Consider the following 19,194-nt stretch of genomic DNA (forward strand, 5'->3'; position numbering starts at 1 on the left):
GTTGTGACAGCGGTTCCTGGACATGTGCATGCGGAGTGCGGAGTTTACGGGGCGCGTTTCGATAGATGTCGGCGGCTCTTGGGTGTCTTGGAGCGCAGACTATAGCAGGTGTGTGTAGACAGAGAGCACGAGGAGCAGAGCAGCGCAGTGCAGGTGGGAGAGAGCCAGGGGGCAAGAGTAGGCCCTATTGCGCAGAGCATCATGACCCATTGCTGCCCTCTTGTCCTGGCACATGTTCGCATCCATCAAATGCACGATGCTTGTATGACGACGCCAGGCACTCGCCTCGCTTACTCCACCCTGGCCGACCAGCCCCGCCAACCCACGCCCAGCCCGCCGCCACCCGACAAGCAAGCACATGGTAACGCAATAATCACATGGCACTCCAAAGCACACCAGCTGCACAGCCGCTCAAAAGAGGACTAATGCTCTCTTGCATTCTAGCCGTCTCAGACTATATGTGCCGCCCTGGACTGAAAAGTACCAGCAGCTATCTGCCAGTCTGCCTTCCAGTGCAGCATTAAATATTATACAAATTGATCCCCTTGTGCCAGAAACGGGAGAAGAAGAGAAAACAAGACGGCATTGCTGGTAGTGACAATGGTGATGATGGTGATGCTCCAAGCCTGCCCTATGGCCTCCCCCTGGACTTTCCCCCCAAACGCTAAACGGGTATGCAAAGGAAAAAAAAACTCTACAAAATGTGCTAAGAGAAGAGAAAGAAGAAGAAACTAGGCAAGGAAAATGACACAGCCCCAGTGTAGAACCATTTTATATCCAACACAAGGAAAGAAGGGTGGTGCTTGATGCTGTAGTCGTACGTCGTGACAAAGAGAATAAGGAGTCGCTGGCTACTACATCCAGGTGGCTGAGAGAGAGTAAAAGAAAGTCTAATGAGGGTGTAGGTGCTGTAGGGCAAGGGCTCTACTGCGCCTGGTTGTATGCTAGCCAAGCATCGTGCGCTTCACGGAGGACTATGTGCTGTCAGCATGTTTCATGCATCATTAAACTTCAATAAACTTACTTTGCAGAACCTGGGCTTGCGCTGTGTGTGTCTCGCACGCGCACTGCAGCGTTCGGCCATCAACAAAGTCCAAGACAACGCTGTTGGGCAGCTCTTGTCGGTCCTGGTCTGGAGGGTATGGGGCGCGGAAGTCGCTGAGGTGGAAACGCTTGACGATTCCCTTCTCGTTGTGCTTGGACGGGCTGAGGACAAGGTTGCCCATGGAATCGATCTCGACCCATCTTCGCTTCCAGAGCTGGTGCAAGGTTAGCAGGCGATCAGAACTTTGTATACACAATCAACTTACCAAAGTGTCGGGAAATTGAACATTCAAGTCACCAACGTGCATGGGAGGCGGTGGCTCGCGAAGAGACGACAACGATGTCGACCGCATGTCGTTCTCCGGAAGTGTCAGGCTGCTGCTCGAGCTCTTCCAGGGCATGGAAGACATGGATGAAGACATGCGCTTGAACATCTTGGTCGTGCGCGACTCCTTCTTTTCCTTCTTGTCTTCCTTCTTCTCGTCGCCATCATGGCTGTGAACAGACCTCGACTCACTCATCCGGCGACCAAATGTCCTCCATGTGCTCTCCGAAGACGTCCGCGAGGGTGCCAGACTGTGGTCCCGAGAGTGTGATGACGAAGTGTCTCGAGAGGCCGGTGTCTCCGGTTTCGGCGGCTGAGGGGGGCTCTTGGGTGCGGGAGTGGCTATTTGGTGGTCAATAATCAGGGGGCTCTGGTGGAGTTCCAGCGGCGTGCTCTCGGTAGGCATGGCTAGGGTGGGGTTCATTGTTCGCTCATCACGAACAATTCGTGCAGTAACCTGAACAGACTCTGGCTTCTCGGGCCCCTGTTGCACGTTGTATACGGTTGACTTGATTGGGCCCGACGGTTTCCTGTCAATCATCGAGGCAGAAGACGACGGCCGGATCAAGGTGTTTCCATTGCGAGAGGCAGACAATCCATTGGGCGATGTGTCAAGAGGCGAGGATGCAAAGAAAGAAGACTTGCGTTGGGCAACAGACGAACTCGGCGCACTCAGGGTGGCGGCTGCAGGGTTCACAGAAGCCGACTCCCTGTTGGTCTTTTCGGCAAGAGCCTTGATTCTTTGTGAGATGCCAGACGAAACATTAATCTTCTTGGGAGCCGACGACGTGTCGGACCGTGGTGGCGGCGGCCAGCCGCCAGATACCTTGCGAGCAGGCTGTTGTTCGGGGGAGGGACGCGTAAGACTAGTAGGGTAGTTTGACGATGCTGACCTGGGGGGTGTCGACAGCTCAGCTTGGGACGGTGACTTGCGTGGGAAGAAGGGCATGATGGGCGACTTGGACACAGACATAGGCTTGGCTTCATGTACTGTAGCGCTCTGCAACTCTTCCATGAAGGAGTCGTCGGACAGATATTCGGTTTCGGAGTTTTCCGCACTGACGTGGAGTGGGTCGAGCTGTGCACGGCGCTTCCCCTTGGATTCGAACCAGCTGTCCCTCTTTGAGCCAGCGGGTAACAGCATAGATTCTCTTTGGCGCTTTGTCGCTGGTCCCTGTTCTAGCTGCGCTGCCGCATCTGAGGGCATGTATATGGTCGACTCCCGGTTCGAGCGGCGGCGGGCGTGGGTGTCGTCCTCGGCAGGCCTCAGCGTGTTCCTCCTGCTGCTGCTGTCTGCATCGTCGTCGAAAGAAGGCGCCCGTTGGGTGATTAGCGGACCCTGCGTGGGTTCGTTGTAGGCGTCGGTGGGTGGAGGGGGGGTGGTGCTGTCAGCGACCACGGTTGGTGTACTGTCGACGGATTGTTCTTCGTCAAAGGGATCAGGAGCTTGGGACTCTAGCGTACCCTGGCGCTTTTGTGGGTCGTCTACTAGTCCGCTCTCATCTTCGGACAGGGACGACGGCCGCGTTGATGGTGCGCCAGACGAACCGTGGGTTTGGGCGGAGATGGGAGATGATATCGACACAGTCGAGTTTAGGTCGTCTCCCTCCGTTGGGTTGTCTGCAAAGACGAGCCCAGAATTGCTTGGGCCTTGCGAAGTGGGCAGATTGTCACCAAGCAATGTCTCTTTGTTTGCCTCGGGCTCCTCGCCATGTTCGGTAGGAGTCGTTTCTGCCGAGTCTGCCGCCTCTTCACCTCCTTCTGGATCCTCAGTATCTACAGTCGACTCGTCGACCGCCTTATCCTTCTTCGCCTGCTGAGCCTGCTGCTGCTTCTTGCGCAGCTCCAGGGCCTTCATCAGCCTCGTCCGCTCTTGCGTGGTTCCCGTAGCTCGAAGGTGGCTCTTATACGCAGCAACAGGCATAGACTTGACACTAATCGGCGAGCGTGGCGTGTATAGCGACGAAACAGGCGAGTGTGGCACCTCGGGCATCGGAGGTAAATCGAGTGGTGGAGGAACCGCAATGGCGGGAACAGCGCTGGACGAGGCAGTTTTGGACTCCTTCTTCTGGGCCGCCTTTCGCGCCGCAGAGCGCAGCCCCGCGGGGAGCGATGCCACCTGTCTTGCCATGTCTTGTGACGTGTTCCCTGACGTGGCCGGGCGCTTTCCTTCGAGTGACTGGCGTGGCCGTGGGCCCAGTTTGACCTTGGGCTTGGTGTACTGCGCGTAGTAGTGCTCATAAAGCTCGTTGTAGTCTGGCCGCGTCGTCTGAGACGAGCTTCGCGGCTCGGGTCCGCCTTCAAACAGCGAGTCGTAGTTCTTGAACGTGTCTTGCAGGTCTGACAGATCAGTGTTCTCCGGTGTCTTTGGTGGCTCAGTCACTGTCTCAACGGTGACATGAGAGATGTGCGGTACAATCTTATGGCCAACAACCTTTTCCTCCAGTATCAAGGGAACAGACTCGGTTTGCGAGGTAAGAGAGGCACACCGTGTGGGGTCTTCCTCAGTACTACTTCTCGACGGCTCCATTATGGTGGGTATACTGGTATCCGCCGTTTCCGACGCCGCCAACTTTTCAGTTGAGTCTGGCTGACATGTCTCTTCGGCAGTTTCCTGGATCCAACTAAGTTTTGGCCCGCGCGACGACCCGCTGGATGAGGAGCTCGAAGGGGCGGCGGTGTGCAGACTGCATGCTGATGCGAGGGCGGCATCACTAAGTTCCTCTGGGGTGGAGATGGACAGGACAATATCGTGAGGCGCAAACTTCTCCGAGATGTTTATGAAGTGGACAGCGACACGTGCTACAGATGGGCAGTCAGCAGCAATCCATGCAGCAAAGTCAGCATTGCGGCCTACCTTGCAGCAGGCGCGAAGTGCCATCAGGCACATATTTGACCAAGACCTTGCGCCGACGGTAGAGCAGGAGGCCATATAGCGGTGACTTGTCCTCGTACTGAGCGACGGCAGCGCGCGCCTCTCCTGCTCCGCCAGTGCCCCGCTTGAGGACCTCGACAGAGTCCCTCGACGTGTATCTCAACAGGAACCTATACGGCCAAATGTCAGCAGATTGCGCGCGCAAACAAGCAGGCGAGAAGCAGCAAGAGAGTCGTACCAACCACCAGCCTCGGCGAGGGCGCCCTGGTACGCCTGTGTGACTTCTACATTGTCGAGCCCGTTGAGCGACATGATGATAGCCGTGGAGCAGAGAGAGAGAGGGCCGGGCGTGTGGGGACAGGCTCTCTCCAAAGCCGTGCGTATTCAGAGCGAAAGAGGCGGCTTTCTTTTTTCGTCGCCGCTCGTCGTTCGACGACGGGCAATCAAGATATCCAGGAGGTCAAAGCTGGACAGGGGTCAACCTTGTCGGGGTCCGCAATTGGAGAAATACGAGAGGAGAGAGACAGAGAGAGCAAAGGGTCTCAGAGGCGCACGGCACGGGCCATGGGGGGGGGAGAGAAAGAGAGAGAGTGGGAGAGACAGAGTGTGTAGTGGTGATGGTCACTGAGGCAAGGCGAGGGCTTCAGCAACAGTCGAGTATGTAGGTATTGTGCGCATGTACAAGTACAAACGGCCATATGCGTAGCTTTGGTAATAATGCGCTGAGCAGCACCCGGCAACTGCAAAGGGGACGCGAGTTCGCAAGTCAAGGCCAAATGGACGGCCAAACGTGGAGACGCCGCGTTTCAGGCACACAAGCACACAGGGGTAAACCGGCGCGCAGCCCTGGAGACGCCCCTAGCCCGCAGCTTTGCCGACCCCAACTATTCACCGACAAAGCAAAACAATGTGTTTGCATGCCTAGAGTACACAAATAAAACGGCCCTTTGACGGCTTGGAGCATGAGAGCTGTGGTACCTGCGTGTCTGCGTGTCTGCGCTATGCTTAGGGTACCATCTTACCATGACCACCTCGTGCCGCCCATGTGGCAATGGGGCCTGCATTGATAGACTCCCCCCCGTCTCTCTCTCCACCCGACGCAGGAACACGGCACAGCTCCATCAGTGTTCCTGAGGCACGCAGAGTCACAGCCAGGCACCGCATGAGATATGATTGTTTTTTGTCACGTCATGGTTGGGGTATTTATGGCCGTTGCTGCCCCAGATTGCGCAATTGCTTTTCGCCAACGGCACACATGGGAGGACGGAAAAGAAGCAACCCGCCGTTTTACACATCCTGCACCTGGTCACAACGGGAGATCGCTGCCTCATCATGGCTATTCCTTGAAACCTGGTATTTCTAGACTTTGAGAGTTGTTTTGTTCTTCCATGCATGACCCTCTCAGCCGTAGAAATCTGCCAGCTACATGACGACATCATCGTAAGTAGTGTATATACACGCCGAATATCTCACCTTGATCTCTACCACCAGAAACACGATGCGCGTCCAAAGGGCATCGAAGCCAGCACAAAGCTAGCCAGCCACCGTCTGTCCAAGACCCAAACAAGTGTCGTGCCACTATCGCAATCCCATCTGCCCCGCACCAAGACGACCCACCCATTTGCATCTTCAAGACCAGTGACCATCTCGCTGCCCTTGCAGCATGCATTCATCACCGCATCGCTGATCGGACGGCAGCGGCCGTGCCGAAGGGAGCATGAAAAAAATAGTCTTAAAACCAACGACGAAGGAAAAACAATTGAACGTCTTTCCTTCTCAGCTATCCATCCACGCTTCTACCACAACACTTGAACCAGAAACCCAAACCCACAAGACGTCATACCTTTGAATCCCCGGTCCACTACGCCCAGCGTGCCACCCCTCCCACCCCTCCATCCAGCCTCATACTCCAATCACCGCAAAAGCAACCTCACCCTACCCCATCTCCAACCCAAAGAAAAGGAAGAAGAAAAAAAGCAACAAATCCAACCCCCACAAAGTTCCAACCCCAAAACCCACCAAAAAAATGTCCCCATCCCTCCCTCCAATCTCCTCCCTCCCCCACTCCCCCGACTCAACCCTGACCACAACCCTCGACCTCCTCTTCGAACCCAGCCCCGCCCTGCACATCCTCACCCTCCCCGTCCTGCGCAGCACAACCTTCCCTTCCTACGCCATCCTCATCACCGCCATCGGAACCCAACTGCGCGCTCTAGCCGCCTCGTCCACCCCGGACGACGCACAGCGCCTACAAGACATATTAAGCGCGCATCCGCGGCTGGGCGCGAAGAAAGTAGAAAGCGAGCAGAGTAGGGCTGAGCAGGCGAATTTGGCAGGCGAGGGCGAGGAACTAAAGGTGTTGAATGAGGAGTATGAGGCTGTGTTTCCGGGCTTGAGATATGTGTAAGCTTTATCCCATTCCTCTCTTTTTTTTTCTCCTATAAATTCACCCAATGTGCGGTTCCCGAGGGAACAAAGATGGTAACTAAATGCAAAAAAAACAAAACAGCGTCTTCGTAAACGGCCGCTCACGCCCGGAAATCATGCAAAACATGCGTGATCGCATTGCGCGCGCCGATATCGCGGCCGAGCGGCAAGAAGCTATCCAGGCCATGTGCGACATTGCGCTTGATCGTGCGGCCAAGTTGCAATAAAAAAACACTTTCGTTGTAGAACGGTCATAAGATTAAAAAAAAAGAGGGGAAAAATTACCCAGAATAGGGGGAATCGAAGAATTAACAAAAAAACCACAAGGTTCATTTTTGATCATGAACTTTGAAATTTTAACTTGAATTGTTCTTTCCCCCCCAATCCCTCCCTCAGCAAAACACCAGGATATGCCTTACTTATACACATATCTTACATGTACAGAATAGAAAAAATGCATACACACTATTGGCCACCCACAATACCAATTCACCCCTCCCATTGCGCCGGAAAATTACAGTTTCCCTCCCATGTCAATCCCCCCCTTCCTATATTCCCTTGAAGTTTTGGTCCTTTTTTTCCCCCAAATGCTCCTGTGCAAGATGAATACAATTACATGTTTGCCCCGTCACCCTATAATGCCTGATAGGATTCACCTTTTTATTTTCATTTTTTGAACAGCGACAAAATAAACTATCAGAGGTCAAAATCATTTATTCCTCAGTCGAACTTACCTTCTTCGCCCATGACCCTCGTGGTGACGTCAATGATGGCGGAAAGTCTGCAGTAGAGTTTCCACCCGCCAATGACGGAAACTCGGGAAACATGACCGGCGGTCCCATTGTAGAAACGAAATTGGGCGATGTTGCCATAGGCGCCATGTTCGGTGATATTGGGATTGATGGCGCAAAGTTTGGCGAGACAGACGTCGTCGGCGTTACTGCACACATCTCTGGTGATATCGACTTTTTCGGTATGCAAGGGCGGAAGTTGGGCGATGTTGCAAACGAGTCTGTCCGCTTAGATACGGAATGAGAAGTTGGATATGTGTTTAGCCATGGTGAGTTGGCGTCCATGTCGATATGGCCATAGTCTGGCATGGTGTAGTCCGAGTACATGCTAATGTCATGCGCCGTACTGGTTGGTATTGTCGTAGACACATTGGTGGTGACAGCAGCGGGAGAGAACGGGACAACCTCATCGTCATCTTCCTCATCAAATGGACTTGGCAGGGGTCCTTCATCATCTAAATGGGCATAGAGGTCCACTTCATCTTCCTCCGCATCAAAAGCATCGTAGTTTGATACACCTAGCGGAGACGGTGGTAGGGGATGGTAGTCTCTATGCAGCGAATGCCCTTTGGTTGGGGGTGAAGTCAAGACCCATGCTTCGTTTGGTGAGCGGAACGATGCTGTCTCATTAGGACCCGACGTCGGTGAGCCGTGTGACGTGGGTGAAGGGCTTCTTGACGAATTTGGAGAACTGGTGGGTGATCCAGACATGACAAAGCGGTTGCCAGACCGTATGGCGGCACTGGGTGGGACTGATGGATCCTGTAGTAGGACTGGATGAGTATATGTGTCGACGCTTCCGTGAGTAAATTCTAAACGAGCCAGTTCAAGCTGAGCCTTTTCCTTTTCCTGAACAATCGACACTCGGGCACTGAGTCCAGACGAGTCCCTCATGAGGATGTTTCGTCTCCGTATACCGTTCAAGATGGCGGCTTTGGGGAGCAAGTTCCGTCCCAGGGCCTTTTGCTTGGCCCATACTGCAATCTTTGAGCTGCCTCGGTCGACAATGTTAGTTGCTGGATGTGAAAACTGTGGAGATAGTCGTGATGTAATAAGAAATAATCGAAGTCGGCGTTTCTTTTTCTGCACACATGAATGTTCTCCGTCGACATCAGCCACAGCTCGGCTACGCTTCCTCGAAGCGGATATCGGCGGCCGAGGCAGAAAGGTGAGCTTCATGGCTGGCGGCGGAAGCAAGATGAATGGTAACGTGGCGGAACTGTTGATGGTCCAGACAGTTCCAGGGTGCTGGTTCAATGTTGATCGTGTGCTCTCGGTACCGGCTCGCAACATCCTCCGCTACCCAAACTCATGCACGATCTTGGGTAAGGAGTAGCTGAGCAGACAAATTGGCATTCTCGGGTGGAGCGGGTGTGGATGGTGAGAGTGTATGTGTAGTTTGGTTGACGGGCACGGAACGAGGCCACAGGAGTAAACGTAAAACCAATACAGTGCTAGTGAATAGGCGAAGCTAAGCCTGGCTCTGTGGACCGCACGCACCAGTGTCGAGATGGAAGCATGTCACGAGACCATGTTCAGGGCGGAGAGTCGGACATGGCCCGCACAGATGACACGGTTTTGAACAGCGAACAGGTTTCAATTCGGGATACCAAGAAAGGGTCTGAGGCGTAGAAGAGTCGAGAAGTCGAGGCAGGGTAAGCCGTCAGGGAGGAGTCGGGGAGTGGCAGAAGAAGAGGGGCGTGGTGATATGGCTAGTTAGTTGACGAGGCAAGGCGCGAATGACCCAGCGCTATGGGCAAGATGCGGAGAACCCCAGTAGGTGTGCGCCAGTAGTGCCGTCGACAAGTCGCCCGTCTGACTGGACGGTGCTTCTTTTCCTCGACGGGCGCCGTGAAAACTCTGCTGGCCAAAAGGTGAGGCTGCTGCATCTAGACGGGGGGCCGTCATGGATCCCCCTCTCTGTGCTTGCTTGTGGGAAGAGGCGTTTGCGACAATGTCATGGGCGGAGAAGGCCTCCAGCACTGCCATGGGGCTCGGCTTAAGGGTCCAGGGGGTCCTTGGGCGTGGTCCTTCGCCACCCCAGAGCCCATCGCGACCTGCTTTCGCTCTCCGACAACAACCAACCACTGCTTCGTTTCTTCATCGTCGCACTCACGAGCTCAGCAGACATGTCGTCAGTCTCTCACCACGCATCCGGGCTATCCTGGCCAGGGCGAGCCAGATGACAGCGGGCCCGTCGACGGCAAACTCACGGCTCCAGGTGCAAGCACGGCGACTGGCCCAGTTTTGATCCTCGCCCTCGGCCGGGGTCTGCGGGCGCCAGCGACCTAAGCAATCCTGGGGTTGCGCTGCTTGTTGGCTGCCTCTTCAGCTGCCGCTCGTACTTGGATGCGTAAAGTAGCACAAACCCTCCAGAGCCTCGACCATGGCTCTGTGGCCCTCGACATGGGCGACGCGTCGGTCCTGTATACGATGGTTTCACAGTCCGCCGTGAGCCGTCGTATCCTGCCTCTACGCTGTGTCTGCACCCTGTCTTGTCAGCCAACCCCATGCTCGCTGCTGTCATTCATATGTCCAATCTCGGCATGCCGTGGTGCAAAGGACACACACTCGGCCATGTCTGCAACATGGCCCACTGTGCTGGGCCTAAATGCAAAGCAACCCAAGCACCGCACCTCGTCACCATCTGTGCTCACTCAACGCAGATGACTTGTGTGCGAGGCTCAGCGCCACAATCCATCCTGGTGCGGGGTGAGCGTCAGAAAAGCAACTTTGTGGAGCACAAGGCGCCCCTCATCGACTGATTCACTTTGGTCCGGCTCGATTCGGGGGTTGCTGCAAAGTTCATGTCCGTGGCAGGGTTGGCCATTCGCTCGCCTTGGGCTCTCTGTCAGATCTGCAAATCGATCAATGGCAAGCAGACAGTCTCAAGCGAGAGGTCGCCTGGAGGGAATCACCAGCCCGTGCCCTGCTTGGCGCTCTGGTTCGCATTCGTCACGTGGCCGGATATCTGGAAAACATTTCCACTGTATTTGTGTCTATGTACTTGCAAGTTTGGTTGCATTGCTATGCTCTTTGAGCGTGACCTTCTTCTTCGTAGAGTCCCATTTTGCCAACTGCTCACCCGGCAACACCATCCACCGCGGACTTGACGCAATTCGGACCGAGGACTGCTTCCCATCGTGTCCGTCTACCTGTTTTCCAAGACCATAATGGCCTTGGGTTAGATTGCTCGAATTACACTTTATTTGGCACATCCCCCTTCTCGCTCAGGTCCGGCCTTTCTTGTCCAGACTGTTTTTCTTATTCCCATCAATACCCATGACCAATGTAGCACCCAAGGCTTCCCAAAACCCTCCTCAAATCATCAAATCGGCATCCGGCTGCCAGAGATACAAATCTTTATCTGCACTCGCGAGCAGATTCGTCCTAGGGTTATACCCGACAACAGCACCCTTGCCCTGACCCGGAAGCTTCTCCATTGGTTCTAAGATGTTATTGGGCGCAGGAGGCTTGGATATATCCCATACCAGCAGGCCGTCTTCTCCACTGCCTCCAATCAAGAACTGACCGTCTGGAGTGAGACACACATCGCCTTGGCCGTTTGCAGGCGTGTCCCCGTTACGTGCAGCGCCACTGACATTGGTGACGGACGACGCGGGCGGTAGGCGCCCTGAGGATCCAGCTTTGCGGTAACAAAAGTGCGAGATATCGCCGGAGAAGGCATCGAGGACAAAGTGGCCGCTACCATTGGTGGCTACGACTAGACTCTTGCCGTCATTGCTAAACTCCATCTTTGTCCAGTCCACCTTTTGTCCTCCCATGAAGCGCTGCTCGTACTCCAGCAGGTCAAACGTGGCGAATGGCGGCTTGTCGTAGTTGCGCATGTCATAGAGGAGGATAGATTGCGTCGGCGGCGAAGCGATGGCAATGACGGTCGCCGACGGGTCGTAGGCAGCGAGGTAGGGCGCATGTAGATTGAGCAGGCCAACGTAATTTGGCGACTGTAGGTTCCACAAGCGCACCGTATTGTCCCGCGAACAGCTGATGAAGTCGTCTTTGGACGGGCACAGGGCAATCGACGTAACGGTGTCGGTGTGGCCCTTGAAATAGCGTATATACGAGTTATCGTGGGTGGAGAGGAAGCGGATGGTATCGTCGACCTTTGTGCTGGCGTAGATGATGCTCTGGGCGTGGTGACTGAAGCGCGCAAGGTGGACGCCGTACTTTTGGCTCTTGAGCTCTTTTGCATGCTTGCCTTCTTTACAGTTGTAGATTTGCAGTGTGTCATCGTCGCGGGCTACAATGGCGAGTTCGCCCGAGTCGTCAAAGTCGAGCGAGGTGATGGACGTGCCGTGGCCGCCGGATTTGAAGCGCTATAGACATTGTGAATATGCGAGCGCAAGGTGTCATGGGTGCTAAAGGGACCTCTTACTCTTTGAGGCCGGAAGCTCGTTATGACGTCGCTCACTTTTTGTGTCGGCGGGCCTGCAGGCGGTGGAGGAGGTCCTCCGCCGGGCGTTGCTAGCCCAGCCATTGCAGTGCTTGGGTAGGGAGGAGCTCGTAAATCTTTAGCTCGATATCTCCTTTACATGTCCATATGCGTAGAGTAGCAATTCCGTAGGCGTAAGGGTTGACGCGACGCGACCGTGGGACTGAGCTAGAGCCGGCGGAATGCGCGCATGAGAATGCGGTGCGAGGTAGAAAGTGGGTCACGGCGTCAACCAGCCTTGAGCCGAAACCGGACCCCCGAGAGTTTATTCACAATTACTACGCCCTGCATTTGCCATCTGTACACTACAACACCTCTCAATTTTTTCTGACTTTCCCACGGTCTTGACTCCGAGCCCTACACTCCTTTTCCCCTTGAAATTGACAAACATCCGGTAAACGGCGACACACATACGAAACGGTAGACGGCGACTTTGTCGTAGGACCTCAAACGGCGATACACCTGTTCGGAACCTCCAAGTCAGAGCGCTCAGTCGCATAAAAGGCGCAGCATGTCTACAACCCTTGGGTAAGCTATTCTCTATTGATCAACAAGAAACCACGGAACTAATGTCTACCGTTTCCAGCTCCTTCATAGCCGGCGGCATAGCAGCATGCGGAGCCGTGACAGTGACGCACGGCTTCGAAACAGTCAAGATCCGGTGCGCAAAACAATCACTCTCTTCCCAATGGCTTGGCCTTCAAAAAAATATCCCGAAAAGCGAATAGGCTGGTTGACCGCTTTCGCCCAGACTACAACTACAAGGCGAGCTAAAGGCAAAGAGCGATGCGCCGCGGTTATACCGGGGAGTCTTCCACGGCGTCAGCGTTATTCTCAAGAATGAAGGGCCTCGAGGCCTATTACGCGGGTTAGGATGTGCAGTACGTTTTCCAAAAAAAACCCCAAGCAAAAAAAAGACATTGATAAGTTGAGAAAATAGTACATCTACCAAATGACCCTCAACGGCTGCCGCCTCGGCTTCTACGAACCCATCCGCAAAACCCTCACAAACACCCTCTACCACGACCCCACCCTGCAATCCTTCTCCATAAACCTCTTCGCAGGCGCCTCATCCGGTATCCTCGGCGCCGCCGCCGGCTCCCCCTTCTTCCTCGTAAAAACCCGCCTCCAATCCTACTCGCCCTTCCTCCCCGTCGGCACCCAACACCACTACCGCAACGCGCTAGACGGCATGCGCCAAATCTATTCTTCAGAGGGCATAAAAGGACTATACCGCGGTGTGGGCCCCGCCATGGTCCGAACGGGATTTGGCAGCTCAGTCCAGCTTCCGACGTACTTTTTTGCAAAGAGACGCTTGGTTAAGCATTTGGGTATGCAGGAGGGTATGCCGCTGCATATAGCGAGTAGTACCGCCAGTGGGTTTGTGGTTTGCTGCGTTATGCATCCACCAGACACAATCATGTCGCGCATGTATAATCAAACGGGCAATTTGTACACGAGTGCGTTTGATTGTTTGGCTAGGACGGTGAGGACGGAGGGTGTGCTGGCGTTGTATAAGGGATATTTTGCTCATTTGGCAAGGATATTGCCGCATACGGTATGTTTTTTCCCTTCCTCCTCCTCCTCCTCTGTTCTTTTCTGTGGAAGGGAATTGCACTGACAGTTTTTTTTTTAGATTCTCACACTCACCCTGGCGGAACAAACTATCAAGCTCATGCGCATGGTCGAAGATCGTATCTTACCAGCTGATGTCAAGGCGAAGATGTAATTCTTACCCTTTTTTACTACCCTGTAATAATACATGTTATTACCATCTTTTGAACCTTTTATGCTCTCGAGTTTCCCCCCTCCCCCCTTTTTTTTTGTCAACGTGGAATTGGAAAGGTCAAAGAAAGTATGGATAGCGTGTATATGCGGTGTTAGACTCTGATATTTGATATGAAAAGAGCATAAATGTTCATATGCGTATGTATATTCGAAGACAAGATATCGATGCAGGAAAAAAAGTCAAAAAAAAGGGGGGGGGGGTATTCATACTCTAAATATTTCCATATGGCCAACCCAAACTTTTTATATCGCTTCTATACAAAAAAAACCACTTTTATACCAAAAAAAAACACCTCTATCAAGTCCTTCAATATGGAGGAGAAAATCTACTCATCATCCTCCCAGCCCTCAGCCACCCAGCCAATCGGCCTACTCTTCCACATCCCCAACACCTTGACTGGCCCCTGAATCTTTCCTTGCATCCCATCTCCCACACCTCGAACAGGCAACGCCGCCGTTATATTCTCAACCTCAGCCTCAACATCAACATCAATATCAACATCCATATCATCCTCCTCTACTCCGCCCTCACCCCTCGCAGCAAGCAAAACAGCACGCCAGGACTCAGCACTAGCCAGGTGACCCTTATCCAACAAGGCCTCTGCGAGTTTCAAGCCCCAGAAACATGGGGCTGAGAAAATCTGCACAAGAACGTCTTCTTGCATTTTTTCGGCTGACACAGCAACGCGTCTTGCGGGGGCCCAGTCGGATGAGGTGAGCATGTGGCAGAGCCAGGTGTACATTGCTTCTTTGATAGGGTCGTCGGAGTCGGCAACAGAAGTATGATGGCTATTTACCTTGAATGCGAAGAGTTGGTCGAGGAGGCGAGTAATGAGGGCATTGATGGAGAGTGTAGATGAAGTGCAAAAGGCCGTAAGTAAAGGGGTCCAGATGAGAAAGGCGCCGGACATGGAGGAGCCTAGCTTCTTGTCCGTGGGCAGAATCATTTTTTCGTCTACAAGGAGGCCAAGCAGAATACGTTGTGTTGGCGTGTTGGCGGAGAAATGCAAGGTGTACGTTGACAAGGCTGTTTGGGCTGCCTTGTTGTCTTGTCGTCGTTGCTTAATCTCATTTTTCCTCTCTTTAACGTACGACTTCAAGACGGCTTGCAGTTTCTCCTTGACTGCCGCTCTGGTTTCTAACCCAAACTCATCCTCAGCCTCGCCGTCGCCGCCAGTCTCAAAGGCATAATCCAATTGCCGCCAGTACCACTCCCACAGCCACTCGAGTGAGTCTGCGGCAGCGCGCTTCAGCTCTGCAAGCGATGGTAAGTGCCGATGGACGATGCGGTGCCGTGTTTCCAGCAGGGAGAGGGGTAGTTGGAGCGACTTTCCAGCGGGGAACCACGAGGGGCGGTCACGCGTCAAGTCGATCTGGGTATCTGCTAGGCCGGTTACGAATCTATGCACTTGTTAGACGGAGGCCTGTCTATGTTTTGTGTTTGTCTCGATTCCCCAATGCTTGGGTCTGGGTGTGAAGCAAGACGAAGCATGTGAATGATACAGACAAGGGTATTGGTCCCAAAGCATTTTCTGTAATAGGTACCTCGATACCGGACAAGGATCAATCACATTTGGCAACATTGACCGCCGGTTGAGAAACCTACCTTGATAGTGCTGTTGCATACAACAGCCGCAGGGCATTGTGCTGCAGGCCGCCCCTCCCATTTTGGAGGATGACATCAACAATATCTGCCGTCGACTCTAGCAGCAAAGGTAGAGCATCTGGCTTACGCAGACGCCACGCAAAAACCTAGCCGCCATCAGCTTACTGCTTCTTGCCTTGCGTCGGTCTGGAACTATGCTTCTTAGACGACCAGACCGACAAAGGTCGGCTCACCTTGTTGACAGCCTTTTCTCTTCTAAGCGTCTCAGAGCTGTAGAAGTCGTGGCGTAGCTGAAGCAATTCCTGGCCATTGCGCCACGCCGTCACAACAAAGCGAGGACTATTATTCGAGTCCATGGACACACATGCACACAAACGGAGTTATTTTGTTCTAAGACGCCCGAGCCTCAGGGCATGCAACAGAAAAGAGAGGGTTTGGGTGTCTAGGGCAGTGGGGACCCCTGCCAGTGGAGTGGCTGATTTGCGTGTCCAAGCAAGAGGGCACGTGAGAACGCGTCGGATGCGAAACGATTGGGAAATAAAAAGAAATAAAAAGAAACCGTCGTGGATTGGACTGGAGACGATTAGCGCAGGTGGAGCATCGCACCAATGAGGTAAGAGAGTGGCAGTTAAAGCCGGGGCAAAAGGCAATCTGGCACCCCATACTCTGGAACCTTTGTTGTGTGAAAGGCTATTGGGCGCTACGTGAGTAGCGTCCGAGCGTGGTAGACATGGGCGGCGTGGTAAGAAAAGTTGGGACGAGGCAACTATGGCGGGTCTCGCCGAGGTTGGGCGATGGATGGGGGAAAGATGCAGATGGGTCCCCGTTTGGCGGCACATTGGTGGACGGGCCAAGGGGCGGCATGAGGTCGGACAAGTCAGTCAGTCAGTCAGAGGGGGGGGGATAGCTGGGCCGTCGGTTAGTTGTCAGTTAGGCGTTGATTAGTGATGGCAGTTCCGTCAGTGCTTTGGCGGATGAGGCTGAGGGGACGGGATGATGATGGCAGTCATCGGGCCTTTGCCGGCCAGTGTGACACAATCGCCTTGTTGGATCAATTTGCGCAAGCCTGGCCTGGGACCTGAAGGGAAATGGGCCCGGAGGATGCGGGCCCATGTCGCCGACGCGCCATTTGCTGGGTCGCCGGGCTCGACGTGGGTTTTGGGACAGAGGGAGAGACGGCCAACCCTGGCCTCGGCGCATGCCGCAAGCTAGTCGTCCTGTTCCACCATGTAGGGTTTCCCAAGGTTTGAGCAAGCGTGGCTAGAAGCGTGGAAGAAGCTTGCGCCATGGCACGACCCAGGCCGATGCTTTGACGGGCGACGATGGATGACATGACTGAGTAATGAGCAGGGCAAGTGAGCGACATTCGATATTCAAGCACATGGTGGTTGTAGTGGTGGTGGTGGTGGTGGTGGTGGTGCCGGGGCATAGTGTTGAGGGCGCCTCCCCCCGTGGTTGGCTGCCTGCTGCCTGCTCCTGCTCCTGCCATAGTAAGTAGTCACCCTCGTCATGTCATTGGAAGATGAACCCAGTATTTGTTATGTGTCTCTCATTGTGTTTGATTGGCTGCCAGTCATGCCTTCCTTCTTCTTCTTCTACTATACTACTGACTGCTAACTATCTACTACTACTATACATGCATTTCCTCTCCATCTGACCTCGGTGTGAGCGATGATGCAAAGACTGGCTCTCTTTGCCTGTGAAGGCTGGGGTATCTCTTTCGCTCGCTCTCGCTGCTTGTCTAATATAGTCCTCTTTTTTGGCTCCCCAACTGGGGGCCATTGCAGAAAACAAACCAAAAAAACGCCGTGCTGTGGCTAAAGACCAAAAAAAAGGTACAAGGCTAAAAATATACAATAATGTAAAGCTGTGACCAACCCTTACAACCACCCATATCCTAGTCCAGCGTCCCGCACTGGCATAGAGGGTTGTTTGACTTGTTGAAACCACCACTCCTTGGATACGGTCTCGTCGTCGTCGAAGAAGAAGCTCTGGCCTTCCATGCTGCTGGGTGTTTGAGACTTGACATGGACTGCCATGTTCTGTGCCTGTTCATGGACAGGGGGCAGAGGCGGCGACGGCTCCTCGACACTGCCTTCTGAGCTTGCGTCATCGTCATCATCTTGGTCATCCTCGTCTTCCTCGGGCGGTTGCCAAGTCTCCTCGAGCTTGAGGCCTTTTCCGGTACCCTCGGTGAGCGCACCCCAGCTTAGTGATGGTTCCGGGGCATCGTATAGGCCAAGGGCAACAAGCTTCTCGCCCTCATCTTCGTCGTCGTCCATGTCCTGGTCTTGCTGCTGGGCAGAGGCAGTATTTTGTGCTTGGTTCTTCTGTGCCCATTGCTGCAGGTACCATGGAAGAGGCTCCGAGGTAGGCGTGTTGACACACGAGTTGACGTAGCCGGGAGTGGGCTGGGGCATGCTTTGCCAACCATACTCTGATGGAGCACTAGTCCGGGGCTCGAGCATCGAGTTGCGGGCAGAGAGCGAGTAGTAGTCGGAACCATGGCACGAGTCTCGTGATGGCGAGTAGTTTTGCTGCCAGTGTTGACTTGGCATAGGGTCAAAGTAGTTTGTTTGTTGTGCAGTCTGCATCTGTGACGACGCAGGATGCCAGCTCACGGGTCGGGTTGATTGGGGACGCTCCTCCTCTTCTGGCTCTACGCCAAACATCATTCGGTAGTGGTCGTCGAGGGTAGCATATAGCTTGGTCTCGGAAGTAGTCTTGCGCCTCTCCATGGCCTTTGGGCTGCTGTGGTGGCTCTTTGTCTTTTCAATGCGTGACGAACGGCATCCTGATTGGCTGGCCGAACCACGAGAGGTGCGTCGGTGTAGTTGTGCTGGCTGCATTTGGCCGGACATGGTGTCGAGATGGTAGGATGGAAAGGAAGTCGGCATGTACGGGGGGGAGAGGGGATGGTGAGTGTCAGTGTTGATGTGTCCAGACGAGTTGTATATGTGTGTGTGAGCGCTGATGACGGTTCTTCTAGTGTGAAGCGAAGGGGGGAGGGGGACATCTGCATAGGTATATGGAGTGCCAAGAGATATAGACAGATGCGGAAGGGTGGATGGGGAAATTGGAACAGCGTGAGGTCGCGGCAAAAGTCATGGTGCAAGGAGTGCCAGGGCTAGACTAGCCAAAGTCAAGAACAAGTAATAGTGGGATAGATGCAGGCAGGGAACGGGTGTGTATTGACTATACGGAGCCACCAAGCACCAAGGGATGGCTCGGTGAGGGAGCGCTGTGACGACTAGGGCCAGTGGCACGGCTGGCACGATCACGGCAAGACATGGGTGCAGAAAGCGAAAAGGAAGGCTTGCGATGACCAAATCACAGGACAGGGAGGGTAGACGAGCACGGCGGACCATGTATCATGGCGCAGCGCGCGACGGGGCATCCGTGCAGCTAGCAGGTAGACGACGGCCGGCTTGTCGAGACAGACAGCAGGGTAAGGGAAACGACGACGCGGGCAGCCATCATGGCAGAGGGCGGTAGTGCGGTAGTGCGACTAGGCCGCAGTGGGACTCTTTGCAGTGCGACTCAGCTGGGCTCCACGGCGGGGTTCAGTGTCGTGTGTGCAGCATGCGAGGGGGGGCGTGGGTGTGGGTGTGGGTGTGGGTGGGCGCCGTGGCTCTCCAGGCGGTCTACTAGCCCTGGTCGACTTTTTTTTCAAGACGGGGACGGTGGGTGGGTGGGTGCATGGCGACGCCCTCGCTCGGCAGGCGCTGTGGTTTAGCCGCGCTGAGGGCAGGCCAGCAGCAGTCGGAGTTGGAGGCGTACAGAATAGTCAATTTACGGGGCAAAGCCCGGCGGTACTGGTGTTGTGGGAGGAGGGGTGTGTGTGTGTGTGTGTGTGTGTGTGTGTGTGTGTGTGTGTGTGTGTGT

General features: G+C 54.3%; 9 protein-coding genes across 9 annotated transcripts; 2 read left to right on the forward strand and 7 right to left on the reverse strand.

The window, feature by feature from the left end:
• Positions 1–924: 924 nt before the first annotated feature.
• COCVIDRAFT_100286 (hypothetical protein) lies at positions 925–4,556 on the reverse strand (the record flags this gene model as incomplete). Its single annotated transcript, XM_014700801.1, has 5 exons — positions 925–974; positions 1,025–1,259; positions 1,311–4,171; positions 4,227–4,414; positions 4,483–4,556. 5 exons carry the CDS (start codon positions 4,554–4,556, stop codon positions 925–927), a joined length of 3,408 nt encoding a protein of 1,135 aa, XP_014556287.1.
• Positions 4,557–6,270: 1,714 nt separating this feature from the next.
• COCVIDRAFT_16360 (hypothetical protein) lies at positions 6,271–6,898 on the forward strand (the record flags this gene model as incomplete). Its single annotated transcript, XM_014700721.1, has 2 exons — positions 6,271–6,647; positions 6,754–6,898. The coding sequence occupies 2 exons, from the start codon at positions 6,271–6,273 to the stop codon at positions 6,896–6,898; spliced, it is 522 nt and encodes a 173-aa protein (XP_014556207.1).
• A 486-nt stretch (positions 6,899–7,384) lies between these two features.
• Positions 7,385–7,789, reverse strand: COCVIDRAFT_100306 (hypothetical protein; the record flags this gene model as incomplete). Its single annotated transcript, XM_014700802.1, has 1 exon — positions 7,385–7,789. The coding sequence occupies one exon, from the start codon at positions 7,787–7,789 to the stop codon at positions 7,385–7,387; it is 405 nt and encodes a 134-aa protein (XP_014556288.1).
• Positions 7,790–8,194: 405 nt separating this feature from the next.
• On the reverse strand, positions 8,195–8,641 carry COCVIDRAFT_45600 (hypothetical protein; the record flags this gene model as incomplete). The annotated part of the gene is made up of 1 exon (XM_014700803.1): positions 8,195–8,641. A coding segment is annotated over one exon (447 nt), but the record flags the coding sequence as incomplete, so codon positions are not given.
• Positions 8,642–10,782: 2,141 nt separating this feature from the next.
• COCVIDRAFT_16362 (hypothetical protein) lies at positions 10,783–11,960 on the reverse strand (the record flags this gene model as incomplete). Its single annotated transcript, XM_014700722.1, has 2 exons — positions 10,783–11,799; positions 11,859–11,960. The coding sequence occupies 2 exons, from the start codon at positions 11,958–11,960 to the stop codon at positions 10,783–10,785; spliced, it is 1,119 nt and encodes a 372-aa protein (XP_014556208.1).
• A 466-nt stretch (positions 11,961–12,426) lies between these two features.
• COCVIDRAFT_27004 (hypothetical protein) lies at positions 12,427–13,644 on the forward strand (the record flags this gene model as incomplete). The annotated part of the gene is made up of 5 exons (XM_014700804.1): positions 12,427–12,443; positions 12,502–12,576; positions 12,667–12,796; positions 12,856–13,473; positions 13,552–13,644. 5 exons carry the CDS (start codon positions 12,427–12,429, stop codon positions 13,642–13,644), a joined length of 933 nt encoding a protein of 310 aa, XP_014556290.1.
• Positions 13,645–14,029: 385 nt separating this feature from the next.
• COCVIDRAFT_100247 (hypothetical protein) lies at positions 14,030–15,665 on the reverse strand (the record flags this gene model as incomplete). The annotated part of the gene is made up of 3 exons (XM_014700805.1): positions 14,030–15,104; positions 15,310–15,455; positions 15,543–15,665. The coding sequence occupies 3 exons, from the start codon at positions 15,663–15,665 to the stop codon at positions 14,030–14,032; spliced, it is 1,344 nt and encodes a 447-aa protein (XP_014556291.1).
• Positions 15,666–16,360: 695 nt separating this feature from the next.
• COCVIDRAFT_16365 (hypothetical protein) lies at positions 16,361–16,798 on the reverse strand (the record flags this gene model as incomplete). The annotated part of the gene is made up of 1 exon (XM_014700723.1): positions 16,361–16,798. The coding sequence occupies one exon, from the start codon at positions 16,796–16,798 to the stop codon at positions 16,361–16,363; it is 438 nt and encodes a 145-aa protein (XP_014556209.1).
• Positions 16,799–17,189: 391 nt separating this feature from the next.
• On the reverse strand, positions 17,190–18,170 carry COCVIDRAFT_100232 (hypothetical protein; the record flags this gene model as incomplete). The annotated part of the gene is made up of 1 exon (XM_014700806.1): positions 17,190–18,170. One exon carries the CDS (start codon positions 18,168–18,170, stop codon positions 17,190–17,192), a length of 981 nt encoding a protein of 326 aa, XP_014556292.1.
• Positions 18,171–19,194: the final 1,024 nt, after the last annotated feature.

Source organism: Bipolaris victoriae (assembly GCF_000527765.1).
Source record: "Bipolaris victoriae FI3 unplaced genomic scaffold scaffold_46, whole genome shotgun sequence".
In the NCBI taxonomy this organism is placed as follows: Eukaryota; Fungi; Ascomycota; class Dothideomycetes; order Pleosporales; family Pleosporaceae; genus Bipolaris; species Bipolaris victoriae.